General features: G+C 58.1%; 1 protein-coding gene and 1 pseudogene across 7 annotated transcripts in view; one reads left to right on the forward strand and one right to left on the reverse strand.

The window, feature by feature from the left end:
- Positions 1 to 17,204, reverse strand: part of ARAP1 (ArfGAP with RhoGAP domain, ankyrin repeat and PH domain 1) — an 88,420-nt gene that overhangs the window by 18,136 nt on the left and 53,080 nt on the right. For 5 of the 7 annotated variants that reach the window (XM_057748028.1, XM_057748025.1, XM_057748026.1 and 2 more), the window contains 11 exons: positions 11,488 to 11,657; positions 10,837 to 10,904; positions 10,101 to 10,231; positions 9,810 to 9,962; positions 9,236 to 9,305; positions 8,806 to 8,926; positions 8,178 to 8,380; positions 7,219 to 7,328; positions 4,433 to 4,632; positions 2,466 to 2,551; positions 1,078 to 1,260 (listed from right to left, as the gene is read on the reverse strand). In XM_057748028.1, the coding sequence (XP_057604011.1) occupies positions 1,078 to 1,260; positions 2,466 to 2,551; positions 4,433 to 4,632; positions 7,219 to 7,328; positions 8,178 to 8,380; positions 8,806 to 8,926; positions 9,236 to 9,305; positions 9,810 to 9,962; positions 10,101 to 10,231; positions 10,837 to 10,904; positions 11,488 to 11,657 (1,495 nt within the window). The remainder of the gene's footprint in view (positions 1 to 1,077; positions 1,261 to 2,465; positions 2,552 to 4,432; positions 4,633 to 7,218; positions 7,329 to 8,177; positions 8,381 to 8,805; positions 8,927 to 9,235; positions 9,306 to 9,809; positions 9,963 to 10,100; positions 10,232 to 10,836; positions 10,905 to 11,487; positions 11,658 to 17,204) is intronic. The other 2 variants (XM_057748030.1, XM_057748032.1) reach the window with 2 other exon arrangements.
- Positions 4,772 to 5,648, forward strand: LOC130860146 (40S ribosomal protein S12-like; annotated as a pseudogene).

Genomic DNA, 17,204 nt, shown 5'->3' on the forward strand with positions numbered 1-17,204 from the left:
GAGGAGGGCGGGGGAGGGGGGAGGGTCAGCCTGAGCTGGAGTGAGGGGCAAGCAGGACAGATGTGTGGGGTGGGGGGGAGGGAGGAAGAGGAAGGAGTCACCCAGGTCAGGGGCCCGCCCTCAGGGTGAAAGAGGGAAAAGGGAGAAAGAAAGACAGGAGGAGGAAAAGAAAGGCCAAGGGGAGTAAGGGGGCTGGGGGGGCAGGGGCATCCCCACAGAGGCCGGGGGTCCTAGCAGCCCGGGCCTCACCCTGCTGACAGCGCCCCGAGACTCTGTCAGCCACCAGGCCTGTTCTCTAGAGGATCTCAAGTTCCCTCTGCCTTGCAGAAGGGCAGAGGGGGCTGCTTTGTAGCTCATTCCTCCCACATCTGAATTCCTCACCGCCTGCCCATCCCTCCCAACCAATGGGAGCTGCCGCCCCTCCTGGCTGGCGGGCTAGACTGGGCCGGGCTGAGGGCTGGACGCCTGGGTTCCTGAGAGGTGGAGGCCTGGATCCCCCTGGGCTTCTAGCTGGACGGAGCCTGACTGGGTGGGGCTGCTTGGGGGAAGGGCTGAAGGTTGACCGGAGGTCACAAGTGGCATCCTCCTGCCTCAGAGCAGGCTACCTCCCACTCAGGCCAAGCCAGACCAGGGACAGGGCTTGGCTCCCAGCCCGTCGGGGCCAGGGGCCCATGAGGGGCCTCGTCTTGAGTGGGGTGTGGATGGGGGTGGGTCGGAGCAGCCAGCTGTTTTTCATGAGCCTGACAGGAAATAGCATCCCCATCAAGTTCACTCCTTTTGGCAGGATTCAGAAGGAGCAGGATGGGGTGCGGAGACAGAGGAATCAGGAGGGGAGGGAGGCAGACAGATGCTGGGACGCGGCCTCGGCCCAAGGGTCAGGCCTGCCTCCTCCCTGCCTTGTCCCAACCGTCCCTGTGGCTTAGGCAGGGTCCTTCTGCCCTCTGGGCCTCGGTTTCGCTACAGGACCACGCATCACTCTGAGCTAGTGGAAGAGACGGGCTGAGACAGAGTGAAGAATGTGGGGGGCATGAACAAAGGGGGTGGTTTCAGGGGGCCTCACGGGCCCAGTGCCCTGACCTTATCCAGTTCCTCCTGGTTGCCAAAGAGCGGGTGGTAGCGCCGGTATTTGCCCTCGCGGTATTTGGCCTCGAGGTGGTACCGCCGGGCACGAGGGCTGCTGCTGGGCTGCAGGGCCTCACTGGGGGGCACGTTGGCTGCCCAGAAGTGGTTCCCAGCAGCATTGCCCAGCTGTAAGAAGAGCTGTGGGTGTGGCCAAGAGGTTAGAAAGGCAGCCTACAGCGGGAGGGCCCACGCCCAGCAAGATCTTGGTTTTGAGGCTGTTAGGTGAGCGGCTGGAGGAGCCAGGCCACCTGCCCACTTTCCCATCAGGGGGGCCGAGGGGCAGGCTGGCCTGCTGGTGGCCATGGGTGCTCCGCCACCAACCCTGGGCCTGAGCCCAGTTCCCAGGACAAGAGGCAGATAGTCTGACAGGGGGAGGCCCCAGGCCTGGTGCCTGGTTGGGGGCCTTGCTATTTCCCCACCCAGTCCCACATCTGGAACTCTGCATTCCTGAAACTATCACAGCTGGGGAGGGGAGGGTGCAGCTAACCCATCAGCCAGTTGGGTGGACAGGGATTCCGGACACATCTCCTGCCCCTGACATTCCTCTGCGGGCTCAGAGGAACAGGGGTGAGGGCAGACTGTGCGCAGGGGTATGGCATTCAGGGGACTAGTTTGTTCATTTCTTCATTCTGCTGGTCACTCATTCCATAGCCATTTCCTGGGCCTCCCACCTTGCCTGTGTGTCAGGTCCTGCGTGGGGTGCTGGGGTCAGAGTGGAGAACAAAGCGGAAACCAGGCCCAGCTGCCACTGACTCACTCTGTGACTCTGGGCAAGTCATTTTCTCTCCCCGGGCCTCTATGTCCTCCTCTGCAAACTGGGGAGTCTAACCTAACTCACAGGGGATGTGACACCCAGGCTGCTCTGCAGTCTGCAGCTCGGCTGGGGCTGTCAGGAAGGCCATGTGTGGTCGGGCCCTGGGCCAGCCTCCTGTTGCAGGTTCTCCCCTGTAGCTACCACACATACCAGTGCCTGGCAGCCCCAAGTGCACAGGCACACGTGTACGTGTGTGCGTGCCCCCCAGGTGGACATACTTATACCCACTGGCGCACGTGAGTAGAAAGAAAATGAAATAAATATTTTAGGCTTTGCAGGATATACAGTCTCTGGGGCATATTCTTTTTCTTTTTTTTTTTTTTTTAGCAAACCTTTAAAATTATAAAAACATTCTTAGCTCACTGGCCAGTTTGCTGACTTTGCCAAAAATTGGCTTTTCCAAAACCCCACCCACTAGATGATCCCGAAAGCCTCTTCTAGCTCCAGGGTCCTGGGGTCGCTGAGACAGGGTTGGGAGACACAGGCAGCAGCCGAGAGGGGCAGACCCCAAATATAGCGGGCTCCCCACCTCGATGAGTGTTTCCGTCCACACCTTCCTGTCCATCTTCAGGCTCCGCACCTTGGAGACACCAGCGCCCAGGCCACGGTGCTCCCCTGTAGACAGAGGGCCAGACACAGGGTCATCTGGGCCCTCTCCCTTACACGAGCACTCCCCTCGCCCACCGCACCCCACCCTCAGCGCCCATGGGGGCAGACAGGGAGAGGCCATGGGCAGGACCCAGGGGCCAAGCCTGCAGCTCCATCTCCCTCACAGCTCCAGAATCCAGCCACACACTCCTGCCCAGGGCACCCCAAAACTGAGCCCTGTAATTGTCACCTGGGCTCCTGCAGTAGTCGCCCAGCTGGCTCCCTACAGCCATGCTTGGCCCCCATGCAGGCCACTCTCCACACAGCCCAGCCAGAGGGATCTCTTTAAAATGCAAACCTCTTACTTCAAACCCCTGCTTTCCGAATCTCCAATGGCTCGCCAGAACTGGATCAGAATTCTTTACCTGCTTCTTCTCCTCATCTCAGGCCTCTCCCCCTCCCCTTCCCCCCATACCGCTCAAATTCTCCTCTCTTCTAACCATCCATGCTCATTCCTGCCTCAGGGTCTTTGCACTCACTGTTCTTCTGCCTGGACTCTCTTCCCCCATCTCCCCAGCGTTAGCCCCCTCCTGACACTCAGATCTCAGCTGACCTGTCACCTCCTCAGAGAGGGCTTTTGGCAAACACATTCTCTACCTAGCACTTTTGATTACCTTATACTTCTACTAGCTTGTGTATGCATTTTCTGCCTCTCCCCATCAGAAGGTAAGCTGCCCAAAAGCAGGAACGTTGACAGCCTGCTTTAGGGTCTCGCCTCTGCCGGGAACAAAGCCTGGCACACAGTGAGCACTTAACCAATCTCTGTGAAATGAAGGCGGGGGGGGGGGGGGGGGGGGGGGCGGGGAGATGGGGCTGAAAGGATGCAGCCTTGCTCAGCTACAGATCCCACAAAGGACCCCTGGAGCAGGGAGAGGGCTGGGGGCACCAGGAGCGCCTGGCACTGCCTGGCACTGGCTTCGGCCTCACCTCCCTCTGCAACCTCCTATGGAGCACCTCATCCACTCTAGACACCCTCACCCCTTCCATGAGCCAATGCTTTCCTCATCTGGTCTCCAAGGGAATCAACGCTTTCCATACCCATCCTTTGTAGCCCAAGGCCTTCTAGACATTTGACCTAGATGTCCCACAGCAACTTCCCAGAACGCTTCCACCCCCTGGGTCCCCACCTCCAGGCACCCAAAGCTGTTCCTGGTGGGGCCGAATTCCCAGCACTCAGCACAGTGCCTGGCGCCTCAGAGACCCTCAAAAAATGCTGGTTGAATAGATGAATACATCTTGGGCTCCACCCTCTTTCTCTCTCATCCTCCTCATCGGATCTGGAACTCTTCCTTCATAGATCAAAACCTCTCTCACATGCTCACTTTCTGGGACCAGGCTCTCCCTTGTGGATCCAGCAGCAGTCTCCTCACTAGTCTCCTGTCTCACCAGCTCCGATGCAGCTCCCACCCACCAGCCGGAGGTTGATGCATACATCTGACCATGTCCCTCCCACCCCTGCCTCCCATTCCCCGCTGGATAAAACACCAGCTCCTCTCTCTGCTTGCAAAGCCTTGCCCGACGTGGCCTACTTCCGCTCTTCTGATGTGACAGCAGCACTAGACTCCAACAGGCCTGGGCTCAAATTCAGACTCATTTACTTGCCAGATGACCCTGAAGGAGCCATCTTCCCTCTCTGTGCCTCAGTCACCCCACGCGTAACGTGAGACGTTGAATCCCTGCCTTGCAGGTTCATCACAGTGGAAAAGGTCGGACACACAGGCACAACTTCATAAACGATGCTCTCTGGTACTGCCTTCGGTCTAGCCCCTCCAGCCAGAGAGACCACCTGCCTTCCCGACACCCCAGCCCCGTCCTGCCCCGGCCTGGCGACGCCCCCCACACACACACCTGCGCAACGCTTGCAGATGACGACGCAGAGGTTGATGGAAGCCCAGTCAGGCTGCGGAGCCCCACAGTCGGCACAGGATCTGTTGGGGGCCACGGCCCAGATGCGCTCGGCCACCTCCGAGGTAGACAGGGCCTCGGCGATGGCTCCCTGCATGGCCTCCAGCCACTGCTCCTTCTCCAGCTCTGATTCGGCCGAGAAGCTGGAGGCACAGGAGTGGAGTAGGGGACTGGTCGGAAGGGACTCAGAGGGATTTGAGGGCAGCACGAGCAGGCCCGGCATGAAGTGAGGGGAATGATGCATTGACAGCTGGCAGTCAGAGAGGGAGGTGCCAAGGGTCCATGGGGATGGTGGGCGTGGACAAAGGCAAGGATACCCCAAACCTGAGAGATGTGTGAGTGAGGGCTGGGGGTGTGTGGGGGGGTGCGGGTGCCCAGAGGAGGCTCTGCCCCACCCAAGGAGTAGAAAATGCTGCTGGGAAGAAATGATGCCTGAACTAAGGCTTGACAGATGGGGAGGGCTTAGCCAGGTGAAGAGGTGGAAGCGTGTTCAAGATAGAGGGAACAGCACGTGCAAAGGGAGAGGAGGGCACACGGGGCATTCCAGGGCCTGTGGGCAGGACGGGGGCGCTGGCAGAAAAGGAGCTGGCAGACAAAGAGGGCAGGCCTGTGCCATGCAGAGGAGGTCAAAGTGCACCCAGAGGACAACAGAGAAACAGTGGAGGGCTTCAGGGGGTGAGGGGCACAGAGATGTTTTCCCTCCAGCTCTTTCTTTCCCTGCTGCCACCAAGTCCCACGTGTGCACTCAAGATTCGGCTCCACCCACTGCCGTGGCCAAGGAAGGCATCGCTGCTGGAGATGGAAAGGACGTCAATACTGCTTTACGACAGGTGCTGAAGACCACCCTCACCCACGAAGGCCTAGTGCGCTGAACCTGCCAAGCTGCCAAGCCCTTAGCCAGGCGCTAATAAGCCTGTCTCCCTGTGCTTGAATCCAACTGTGTGAGCCCACGTGTGTCAGGCTGGCGGAGGCCCTTGGTGCCAGAACACCAAATTAACCTAATTAAAGCTGATGACAGCAAGGAGCTGGGGAAACGGGCGGGGCTCTGTAAAACTGACAGAGAAAGCAGTTGGTGACAGTTGTGTGGTACTTAAGGAGGATGGCAAAGAATCTCAGGCCACAGACATCCAACAAAGATTACTTCAAATATAAGAAATGAACAGATAGGGACTTCCCTGGCGGTCCAGTGGTTACAGCTCTGTGCTTCCACTGCAGGGGGCACGGGTTTGATCCCTACTCGGATCCCGCATGCCGCGTGGTGCGGCCAAAAAAAAAAAAAAGAAATGAACAAATAAAAACTTGGCTTTCAACAAGAAGGAAGGAAAAGAACCCTCTGGTGGTCACAGATAGGCAGCCAAAGGGTGAGGAGGCAGACGCCAGGCCAGAGGGCCCTCAAGAAAGGGGTGAGACAGAGGTGAGAGAGCGATGGAGGCAAGACAGGGGCAGTGATGGGTTTGCACAGGGGTGAGTAGGAGAGGCGGGGTCCCCATGGGTGGAGATGGGGGTCGGGGAGGAGCAGTGAGTTGGGAAGGAACATAAGGGGGAAAATGTCCACAGAACTGTTAAGACGTGCAGGTCTAGAGCTCAGGAGAAAGATCCTGCTGGAGGTAGAGATCTGCTCTAAGGGCGAAGGAGACGATGCTGGAGGGGTGGCGAGGCCATGCTGACTGAGCAGTCGCCACACACTATGTTGGATAACAGCTTTACAGAGACTGCCGTGATCCTACTCAAAGAGGAGGAATCTGGGGCACAGAGAAGCCAAGTGATTTGCCCAAGTCACACAGCGACCCAGTGATGGACCCCAGATGTTACAGACTGAATTGTGTCCCCCTGAAATTCACAGGTTAAAGCCTCAAACCCCACTGTGACTGCAACTGGAAATACGGCCGTTAGGGAGGTAATTAATGTTAAATAATGTCATAAGAGTGGGTGTCTTTATAAAGAGAGGAAGGGACACCAGACATCTCTTTCTCTCTCCATGTGCACAGAGGAAAAGCCGTGTGAGGACACGGTGAGGAGGTGGCCACCTAAAAGCCAGGAAGAGAGGCCTCACCAGAAACTAACCCTGACAGCATCTTGACCTTGGACTTCCAGTCTCCAGAACTGTAAGAAAATAAATTTCTGTTGTTTAAGACCCCGGGTCTGTGGTATTCTGTCACAGCAGCCGAGCTGACTGATACATAGGATTTGAACCCAGACACGGCTCAGTGCCTCAGAGGTGGCAGTTGAAGGCCTGGAGTGGGTGAGTCTGTCCAAGGAGAGGACAGAGGACAGAGACAGACCACTGTCGGACGGCTGAGGTCAGGAAACCAAAATGGTAGAGTCTTGGGGGCTCAGGGAGGAGCACCCAGGATGGACACAAGACAGGGAGTGAAGAGCAGCCTCTGATCTCAAGCAACTATTACTGACAGACAAGCACTTTCGAGGGAGCAGGGCAGGCTTGGAGGGGACAGCAGGGTGACTGGGTGGTGCAGAAAGACCATACGGGAGCAGTGTGGCAGGGATGGGGGGACAGTGATGGACAGAGGGAGCATGGGTATAAGTGAGATTTCTTAGAAGGAAGGGATCAGAGCAGGTTAGCAAGTGAAGGTAAAGGCCCAGCAGGGTGGGTAGGGCTGGGAAGAGAGGGGCAAAATCCATCCCAGAAGAAGGGGCACCTTCCTACACAGGCAAGAAGAAAATACTGGGAGGGAGGGAGGATGCGGGTGAGCGAGGGGAGGGAGGCGCACCTGAAGATGCGGTAGGGGGTGGTGAGGTCGAAGCTGCGCCGGTCTGCGGCTTCCTTCACGTTGCCCACGTTCATGTCAATGAAGGTGATGCCGATGCCCAGGTGGTACTCCTGCCGCAGGTAGGAAGGGGTGAGGGCGAGGCCTGGGGGGGCAGGGCTCAAGGCCCAGGGAGAGGGCAGGGGGAGGCAGAGGTGGTACTTTAGGGACTAGAAAGTGCCCAGGCAGGCGATAGCCGGGCACGGGCAAACAGACCTTGATCAGAGGCCATGTAGCAATAAACAGGGGGTGCAAGAGCCAGGACGGTGATGGGAGGGTGACGCTCAGGGACCAGGCAGGAGAGGGGCTCAGAACCAGGGGCGGGCAGAGGGCTGGGTCAGGGCAAGGGGGAAAGGGCAAGGGTGGGGCTGAGGGACCAGGTGGCTGTGGGGCAGGGTTGAGGGACCAGGTGGCTGTGGGGCAGGGTTGAGGGACCAGGTGGCTGTGGGGCAGGGTTGAGGGACCAGGTGGCTGTGGGGCAGGGTTGAGGGACCAGGTGGCTGTGGGGCAGGGTTGAGGGACCAGGTGGCTGTGGGGCAGGGTTGAGGGACCAGGTAGCTGTGGGGCAGGGTTGCAGGACCAGGTGGCTGTGGGGCAGGGTTGAGGGACCAGGTGGCTGTGGGGCAGGGTTGCGGGACCAGGTGGCTGTGGGGCAGGGTTGAGGGACCAGGTAGCTGTGGGGCAGGGTTGCAGGACCAGGTGGCTGCAGGGCAGGGTCGAGGGACCAGGTGGCTGTGGGGCAGGGTTGAGGGACCAGGTGGCTGTGGGGCAGGGTTGCGGGACCAGGTGGCTGTGGGGCAGGGTTGAGGGACCAGGTAGCTGTGGGGCAGGGTTGTGGGACCAGGTGGCTGTGGGGCAGGGCTAAGGGACTAGGTGGGCAGGGGGCAGGGGAGAGATTCAGCAGCCGGCCTGACCAGCCGCACCTCCAGATTCTTGTAAAGCTGCACTTTGTCCCCGACCACGACCACATAGAGTTTATTCTTGAAGCCACGTAGCTCCAGGCTGCCAGCGCGGTCAGGCGGCTCTGAGCCTTGCACACCCAGCGGATAAGCACTAGACAGTCGGGCCCGGGCGCGCTGCTCAGCCACCGCCTGCTGCAGGGCCTGCATCCACTCCTTCCGCTCCGCTGCAGGCAAAGGGGGGAGGGGTAAGCCCCAGCTCAGCCTGGCAGGGGTCCCCCAACGGTTCCCCCTTCCAGGCTCCTCAGGGAACACCTCTGTCAGAAAGCCCACCCAGACTAGCCCACCCATCGCTGACTACCTCCGAGTTCTCTGACTTGGACAAGCTCGGGCTCCAACCCCAGCTGTGCCACTTAGGGTGGCACAGCGCTTGGTCTGCCCGAGCCTATTTCCCCCTGTGAACGGGGATGTGTGGTTCGGAGGACTCAGTGGTGTCTCAAGCACAAAGCTTGTCAGGGAGGGCCCTCCCTTCCCCACCTCACAGCAGGTTGACGCCTCTCTGGGTTTGATGTGGGGGGAGCAGATGTACCCTGGTTCTCCTCCCTCACTTTTCAGACCAAACTGCCAGTCTTCTCCCTGCCCTCCTCCCTACCATCGCTCTCTGCCCGGAAGGCAAAGGTCCGGTTGTTCGTGATCACTTCAAACTTCTGGTCCCCAATGGCAGTTACTCGAGAGATGCAGGCCACAGAGACAAAGCGCTTTGAGTAGGCATCCTAGGGGAGAGAGAGGAGCCGTACCGTGGGGGTGAGGCCCACAGAGGCCCGGCCCCTCCCCGACTCCCTCAACCTCTGTTGAAACGAAGGTTGCAGTCCCATCTCCCCCAGGTGGTCCGTGAGGGCCCCTACGCCCACCCTGGCCAAGGCCAAGGCTAGCCAATGGGCCAGGAGGACACAGTTCAAGAAGTCAGACTAGAGCTCTGCTGAGCACGGATCTAGGGAGGGACTCCACCTGGGTCCAGCGTCAGGGCTCAGCCCAGGGCCAGGCTGCGGCAGGGTCACGTCGGGGATGAACACAGGCCTCACCTTGTTACTGTCAAAGTATCGCAAGTGATCGGCATCCAGTCTCACCCATCGCTTCTGATAGATATAAGATCTGGAGAGGCAGAGGGACGACAGAGCAAAGGACTGGGAATCAGGGAGAGGCTCCGGGATCGCCCTAGCCCCCTCTGGCAGCCACAAAGTTAGGAACAGCCAGGTCCAAGGGAGGAAGGATCCCAAATGGTCACTAAGAAGAAGATGAACTTTACCTACAGCAAGTGTGATTGAAATCACACTCGAAGTAGGACTTCCCAGGGTTTTTTTGGGGGGAGGGGCCAGGCCATGTGGCATGTGGGATCTTAGTTTCACGACCAGGATCGAACCTGTGCTCCCTGCACTGGGAGCACAGAGTCTTAACCACTGGACTGCCAAGGAAAGGACTTCCCAGTTTTAAGGGTAATAAAGCATAGGTTTGGTGGGGATGAGCGGCGGTTACCGTCTGCCTGGAGGGAGACCTGCTCAAATAATCGTGTGCCCTCCGGTTTTCCGATCCACGATACCAGTATACTAGAGCCCACCCCACGCAGAGCACCAGGAGAACCCAACAGGCCTCACTCACCCTTGCGGTGGGTTCTTGTCCAGCCAGCCAGCCTTGATGACCAGTGGGGTGGTGGTGGGGCCCACGGGCAGCCCGTCCATGGGGTGTGGTGGGAGCTCAGGGATCAGGAGGCTGCTAGGCAATGAGCTCAGGCTGCTGGCATGCCATCCACCGCTGCGCGGGGAAGACAGGGAGTGAGGCCAGAGTCGGGGCTCCCATAGGGTGAGGGCAGAGGAGACGGGTAGGCTGGGCCAAGCCTGGGGGAGGAGGGTGGCTGGGTGGGAGAACCACCCGAGGGGAGTGGACACTTACTTGGGGACGCCCTCGTAGGCATGGTCATCCTCATCTTCATCCCCTTGGTCGTCCCCGGACAGTTCCTCCCCCTCGCTCAGCAGACTGGCCACACGCACGGCCCGTGGGACTTGGCTCACTGGGGGCTCCTCCTGCCCCCCCAGACCCGCTCAGTGTCATGCTCCCCTTCAAGCCCCAGATGACACCCAACGAGGGGCTGCCACACCCCCCTCTGTCCGCTCCATCCTGGCCCCACCCAGCTCAGCACGTTTACTTGTTTCCTCACACTCCTCTCCTCCCCAAACCCCAGCAGACAGCACAGGGGCCCAGGGAGATGCAGTCACACGGACAGAGAAAACCCGTGCAGGCACGGGCTCAGGTCAGAGACAAAGACAGAAAGATAACGCGCGAGAGAAAAAGACACAGGGATGGAGTTAAGACACTCAGAGAGAGGGGGACACGGGGACACAGAAAGTGAAAGAGACAGAGGGACAGACACCCCAAGACAGATGTGCTCCAAACACCGAGGGAGAGAAGGGGCCACACACAGCCATCCAGATGCAGCTGAAGATTGGACCTGGAGCCACAAACCAGAGTCCCCAGCCTGCACAGCAAGACAGTGAGGGGAAGGGATCTCTCCAGGCAGCCGGCTGCCCACTCTCTATCTGGTGGTCCCCAGGTCTGAAAGGAAGCCGGGCTTCCCGCCCTCCATACTGACAGGCAGACAGCCCCAAACCCTAACCACCGCCTGCCCCACCTTCTTGGTCATCACAGCAGCTGGGGCCCTCGGCCCCTCCTCTGGGACCTCATCGTAGTCAGAGTCATCTGGGGGAGACAGAGGGGTGGGGGAGACTCAGAGGCAAGGAAGCCTGGCCTCCCCCAGCCTAGGAGAGACCCCTGCCCCCACCCCGGCTTGGCTTTCAAAAAAAGGCACAAAGGACAGGAAGTGCTATTTATACTCTCGGGGTTTCACAGGACAGCACTAGGGGGCGGCCAAAGGAGGGTCCAGGCCACCAGAGCGAGGTCTGACTAGGCGGCAAGCTTGGGGGTCAGAGCAGGGGCTGTCTTAAAAAGGCTAAAAAAAGCAACAAGAATCGAGACTCGAGAAAAGTGGGCAATCCAAGGAAAAGCAAATTGCCCTTGACCATGGAAAACAGTCCCAGACTTTAAACCATGGGCAACCCAATAAGTCTGCCATCTACCCACACCTAACACGCCGTAGGTCAGAGAGCCGGGTGCCGTCTCATGCTGGGGATGAAGGGAAGGGTGCTCACCTGTCCAGGGCCACGCAGGGAGTCGGTGGCAGGGCCCAACAGAAAGGGGAGCGTGATCTTTACGCCCTTGCAGACTCTCCAGCTCTGATTCCAGGCCACCCACCCAGAGCCCCACGCTTCGCTACGGCACTCACCAAACTCCGGGAGCGGGCGAAGAGGCTTCGGGGGGACCTCCGGGGGGCTGGGAGGTGGAGATGCGGGCTGGGGAGGACCCCGGGGGAAGGTGGACGGGGGCTCCTCAGGCTCTGGCTGGGGAAGGGATGATGGAGGTGGTGACAGTGACTCCTCTTCCTTGGCGGGAAGGCTGGGAACAGACCAAAAGCTGGGCATCAAGCTCACTGCGGCTGAGTCACGGGGCCAGAGACATTGTGCGACGGAGCCAGGACTCAGACCCACTGAGTCTGAGCTGCAGCACAACTCATTCGTCCCACACACTCACTCCCCTGCCCCAAACCCTCCAAGCCCCCCAAAGCGGGTATCTTCTTTGGCTTAATGAGCTGGCCTGCATCGCTGGGACAGGGTCACCTGTCCCCAAAGTGCCAAATGTTAGCCACATTCACCCGCTCTGTCTCCATTCTAAACGAGGGATGGCGACCAGAATGGGGTGGGAGGTGGTTTGTATCCTAGCCTGGGGAGTCAGGGGAGGCTGGACCTGAGCTTTTAAGGACAAGAGGGCATTTTGTGGTGAATGGACGGGGCAGGACTGAAATGGGCATCGAAGCTAAGGGAACAGACCAGAGCCTCAGAAACCAAGTCCTGAGGCCAAGAGCCATGGGTCTCTGGCTCAAGCCCATCTTCTCTCGTCTTGAATATTCACCATCCCCCGGGTGCCCTCAGACCCCTCCAACGCACCTGAACCCACCACACTTCTCACCTCTGCTATCACTCCCCCAGGAAGCCTTCCTAACTCCAAGGCCAGGCTCGAGGTGCTGCAGTGCTCCTGTCTGTCTGTCTCAGCACAGATCGCACTGCTCCTGCAGGCTGAGTGTCTCCAAAGGGCTTCGGCAGCAGAGACGTGGGTTAGAACCTTGCCTCAGTCTCAGTTCCTGTGCATCCTGGGGCTAGCACCTAGCCTTTCTGAGCCTCAGTTTCCTCTTCTATAAAGTGAGGACTACAAAACTGCTGTAGCAGGGTGGTTGATGATTAACCAAGACAAGGCGTGTCACGTGCCAGCCTGACAGGATGCAGAGACCACCAGCCGGAACAGGTGCCTGAGCTCTAGAAGCCTGGTCCCAACTGCTGTCTCTCTGCCAGTGGCCAACAGGGGCCAAGGAGGAGCATCAGAGGTGGGTGGGCAACCTTCCCCACTGGTGATTTCAGCCTGGTCTACTGCCCCAGTGTTTCTGGCAGTGGCTGATGGTGGGTGACCACCGAGAGAGCAAGGAAGGGCTGGGGCATGACCACGACACCTGGCCTCCTCCAGGAATACCTTGCTCCCTGGTCTCTGATCAGAGAACATCTACTCATTCTTTAACTTCTTACCCATGTGCCCATTCTCTGAAAGTCTTTCCTGACCCCTCCTTCCTGTTCCCCGAGGCTTCGCCCATGTTCTCCTCTGTTATGAGCTTTAGATGAATTATTCCAAGTAACTTGCTTTTTAGTACCTCCCTCCTTTGTGCCAGGTACTGTGCTAGCATCTAAGCCAGGACCTGAACCCTGACTCCACAGTCCGGGTGCTTCTTAGGACACATGGCTACTTCCACATCACTCTGTACCCTATCTCCTTCCTCTCCATGGGTAAAGAAGGAACTAAACTCTTTTTTCCCTAGAAACCTGCTAAAGGTGGTATGTCAGCCACGCTCCTAGGCAACACTGCCTTTGGCAAAAGTGGCCTGAGTGCAGAACTGCACCTAGACTAGGAGAAACTGTAAGTGGTCTCGAAGCCAGAGCTCTGGGCTTCCCAGAGTGTGGTGGCTCGTAACTGGGCACAGCCTGTGCAGGGACCTGAAACCACGCCTGTGCAGTTGTTAGAAGACATATTGGCCCCTTGGGGCAAGAGGTCTCTAACCCAGGGTAGAGCCCACACCTGTCCACTGTGAGTCTCATCCCTCATCCCCGAGCTGCCCCTGGAGGACCACAGAGAATGGTTCCTGGACAGCTCTGTGGACAGTGGCATTGACTGCTACGAGGACCCCACAGCAGCAGAAGACCCGCTACTGTCCTGGTGGTCAGCTATTCCCTCTTTATATGCTTCTCAGGGAATCTGATGCCAAGTGGGCCTAGGGTTTAGCTGGACCTACGGAGACCCCCTGATGGGCACTGTACTAGGCTGTCTCCCTGACTTTACCCTGAGTCTCTCTAGGGCAGCCTTGGACTTGACTCTTTATCCCATTACAGGGCCTGGCTGAGTCAGCAACAAGAGCATGTTGGCTGGTGGGTGGGTGGATGGGTAGGTGGATAGGTTGGCCAACAAGGTGGGAGGGAAGCAAATGAAAGGCTGAGTGAGAGTATCCACAGTTGCAACAGCATGCCTGGGGTATCGGCCCCCCAGCTGCTCCAGGTACAACGTCCTTGGAGACTTCTTGACAAGCAAAGCCGTCTACCATACACAGTCTCCTAAACTCTGAGAGGAAGGGCCCCTTGGGGGCCCAGCCTGCGATCAGCTGAGAGCAGAGCTCCAAGCTATTGGACCAGGACCGGTCAGACCGGCTCAGAGCAGGCAGGGACAGGCTCTGCCCTTCCAATGCCGAGCAGGGCTGAGTGCGCCTGCTTCCCTGCCTCCCCCAGGACTGAGGGCCAGCCCTGAGGCAAAGGCGGTGGCAACACAGTATCCTCGGAGCCCAAACAGCATCAGCCGACCTCTGGCCCCCAGGACTCCCCCATCACTGTCCTGATCGTCTGCGAGGGATATGCCCTTCCTGAGGCCTGGCTCCCCAGCATGTGGGCTCCCCAAGACAGGTGCCACACCCACCTTCTTCATTTCTCTATGCCTAGCACTCAGCAGGGATTAATAAGTAAATGAAGACCTGGATTAATTACTTCTTATTAATTATGTGTGCGTGTGTTGTCCCAGCTATCTTCCAGGTGCTTTACATGCATCCATTCATTTACTCGTCACAAGGGCTCTATAAGGTATGGTTTATCGCTATCCCCACTTTACAGATGAGGAAACAGAGGCACAGAGACACAAGTAATTTGTCCTTGGTCCCACAGCTGGGATTTGCACCCAGGAAGTACTGCACCACAGCTGCAAGCTCAACCACCAGTGGCAAATGAGGCCACAGCGGGGTCTGAGGGCTTCTCTGAGGCCTGCCTCCTCTCACTGGCCACCTCAGCTCAGGATCCAGGCAGCTCTGGAGCGGATGTTCCATCAAAAAGGAAATGTGATCACAGTTCTGATGGCCGTGTTACCATGGTAAGAAGGGAGAGGGAACAGATGCTAAGGGCTCCCTTCCCAGCAAAGCCTTTGCAGGAAAAGGGCTACGTGCCAAGAAGGTGAGAGCAAGGCGGCCCCAAGGGCTTCCCGACCTCATTTTAGACATCTCGTTCAGGGAGCCTCCTAGCTGACCCCTGCCTGCCTACCACAGAGGACCAGGGTCATGCTGAGTCAGGGCCAGGCCCAGGAAAGGAGAAGTGGTATCAGGAAGGCACAGATGTGGGAAAATCCCAGAGGAAGGGGGTAGTGCCCACAGGGTGACCCTAATCCAGCCAGAGTCCTGGCCACTCAGTCCCAGTACCCCTTAGAGCAGCCCCAGAGCCAATCTACGGCTGAGGCCCAGCTGGGATGTTCCCCCACTGACCTCTGACCCCACCAGACCAGATGATCAGCCCCAAACCTGAGCAGGGACTCAGGGGCCCCACCTCTGAGCCTCTGCTCATACCACTTCCTCCTGCCTGCACCTCCCTGCCCTCTCCCTACATCTCCATCCATGAAGAGCCTATCTGTACCTCAAAACATGGCTCCATGGGCCTCCTCTAGGCAGCCTCTGAGATGCCCACAGAGAGCTGCTCTCTCCCTGCCCCTCATCCCTGGCTCCTCTGCTCCTTCAGCCCTTTGCTCCACTATTCAAGTGACACGTGGACGCATCTGCTGTCCCCACTCTGCCCACAGCGAGGCTGGGCACTCCTGGGCAGGGCCCACTCCAGCCTGGGCCCTCAGCCTGAGAAGGCTTGTCTTATTGGGTTAGGGCAAATATACACAGCCGGCCTTGTATCTGCGGGATGAGGGACATGGGAGGGTCCCAAGCCAGAATGGGTAAGAACAGGGTGATTGTATAATTAATCATATAAACCAGAACATTTCTGAGAGTTAAAAGAGGCCCTATTAATAACTCTGTCAGGGCAACAGGTGTGAACAGGCCTGTCCTGGAAATGAGATTCATGGTCCCTGTGGGTAAGAAACAGAGCTTTGCAGCCCGGTGGGCCTGGGCTCCCAGCCCAGCTGGACCTCACATCACTGTGTCCTTACAAAGCAGGTCACTTCACCTCTGAGCCTCAGTGCCTCTCTGATCTGCTTCCAGGCTCACTGATAATTCAGTAGGGAGGGCCACCGCCACATGTCATCAGTACAACTTCCTCACCCCGGCTGTGGCTGAAAGAGGCTCAGACTCCACAGGCTGGGCCAGGAACCTGCCTCACAGCCCCCTCCTCCAGGGCGGCCCCTGGCTCTCCCTTCACCCCTTTCTATCGATATCAGTCACCGTAAGGGCGGCTGGGCTGCAGAGTAGGGCAGCCTGAATATCTTGGGCTGGCCTCGAACTCATCCCCCACTCACATTCCAGCCATCCTTGACTGAGCTGCATTCCATAAATGCACACTTCCAGGCATTTGCATATGCTCTTCCTTCCACCAGGAACACAACTCTGTCTGGCCATCTCCTACTCCTCCTTCCAAAGGTGCAAATCATACATCTTCAGCCTCCACTGTGTGCCTCCCCGCGTGCTCCAGGGGCCCTCCTCACTGCTGAGCACTCAATATAGTTGTATCTGTCAATGTTTGCTCTGCTGAACTGACCTCAGAGGACCAAGGACCCAGGCCTATAACCTGTTCTGCAGTCAGGACTTTCCCCTAAAGGGTCACCCAGGCTTTGGAGGGACCCAGTCCAAATCCAGCCCCTGGACTTTTACCAGCAGGGCCAAGAGCTGTGGTCAGACTATAATTTAGACACATCTGCCTCCTCTCCTGACATCCTCTTCCCACAGGGGCAAACTTTCCCAACTGCCCACTTCCTCGTCCTGCTTGGGGCCCAGGCCACAGCCTTATGCTTCTTTCTTCCTCCATGGCTGCCCTCGTCCTTCCTTCTCCATCATGAGGCCCAGAGGTCAGCCCCTCCAGCACTTTCCGGGTTCTGTTTTATTTAGTTCTGCCCAAGCCACAGGGGAGAAAGCCCTCCCTGGGCTCCAGCTTGCTTAGATGTGATGTCTGCAGTATGCCTCTCAGCTTTTGCACGTGCCATGAGTCCCCCCAGGCCAGTCCTCGCCATGCCACAGCATCACCCACCACAGAGGGGGCTTCCTTGACTGTGTTCTGAATGAATGAACAACCACCACTCCACTCACACACTGATTACTAGAGGTCAGCAGCTCTCCATCCCGCCACAGAGCAGTGCCCAACTGACCTGGCGTCCACCCTCAAAACCATGGTTTCACCCAGCTCTTTGTACTTCCCTCTGGAACAATACATCTACCACTTGCTAAGTACCCCCATGTGCCAGACATTCTACTGGGAGCCTTTTTTTTTTTTCATTTAATCCCCACAATGACCCAGATCATCAACCCCCCTGTGCTCAGGACATGTCTCCTCCTCCTCCAGGAAGTCCACCCAACTGCTCCCTCCTCTAAACACACACTGTTAGGCGTTCTGCCGTCGTGGGCAAGAGAGCGCTGAGGCCCAGATCTCCCACGGCAGCTCT

This window comes from Hippopotamus amphibius, chromosome 9, assembly GCF_030028045.1.
Source record: "Hippopotamus amphibius kiboko isolate mHipAmp2 chromosome 9, mHipAmp2.hap2, whole genome shotgun sequence".
NCBI lineage: Eukaryota > Metazoa > Chordata > Mammalia > Artiodactyla > Hippopotamidae > Hippopotamus > Hippopotamus amphibius.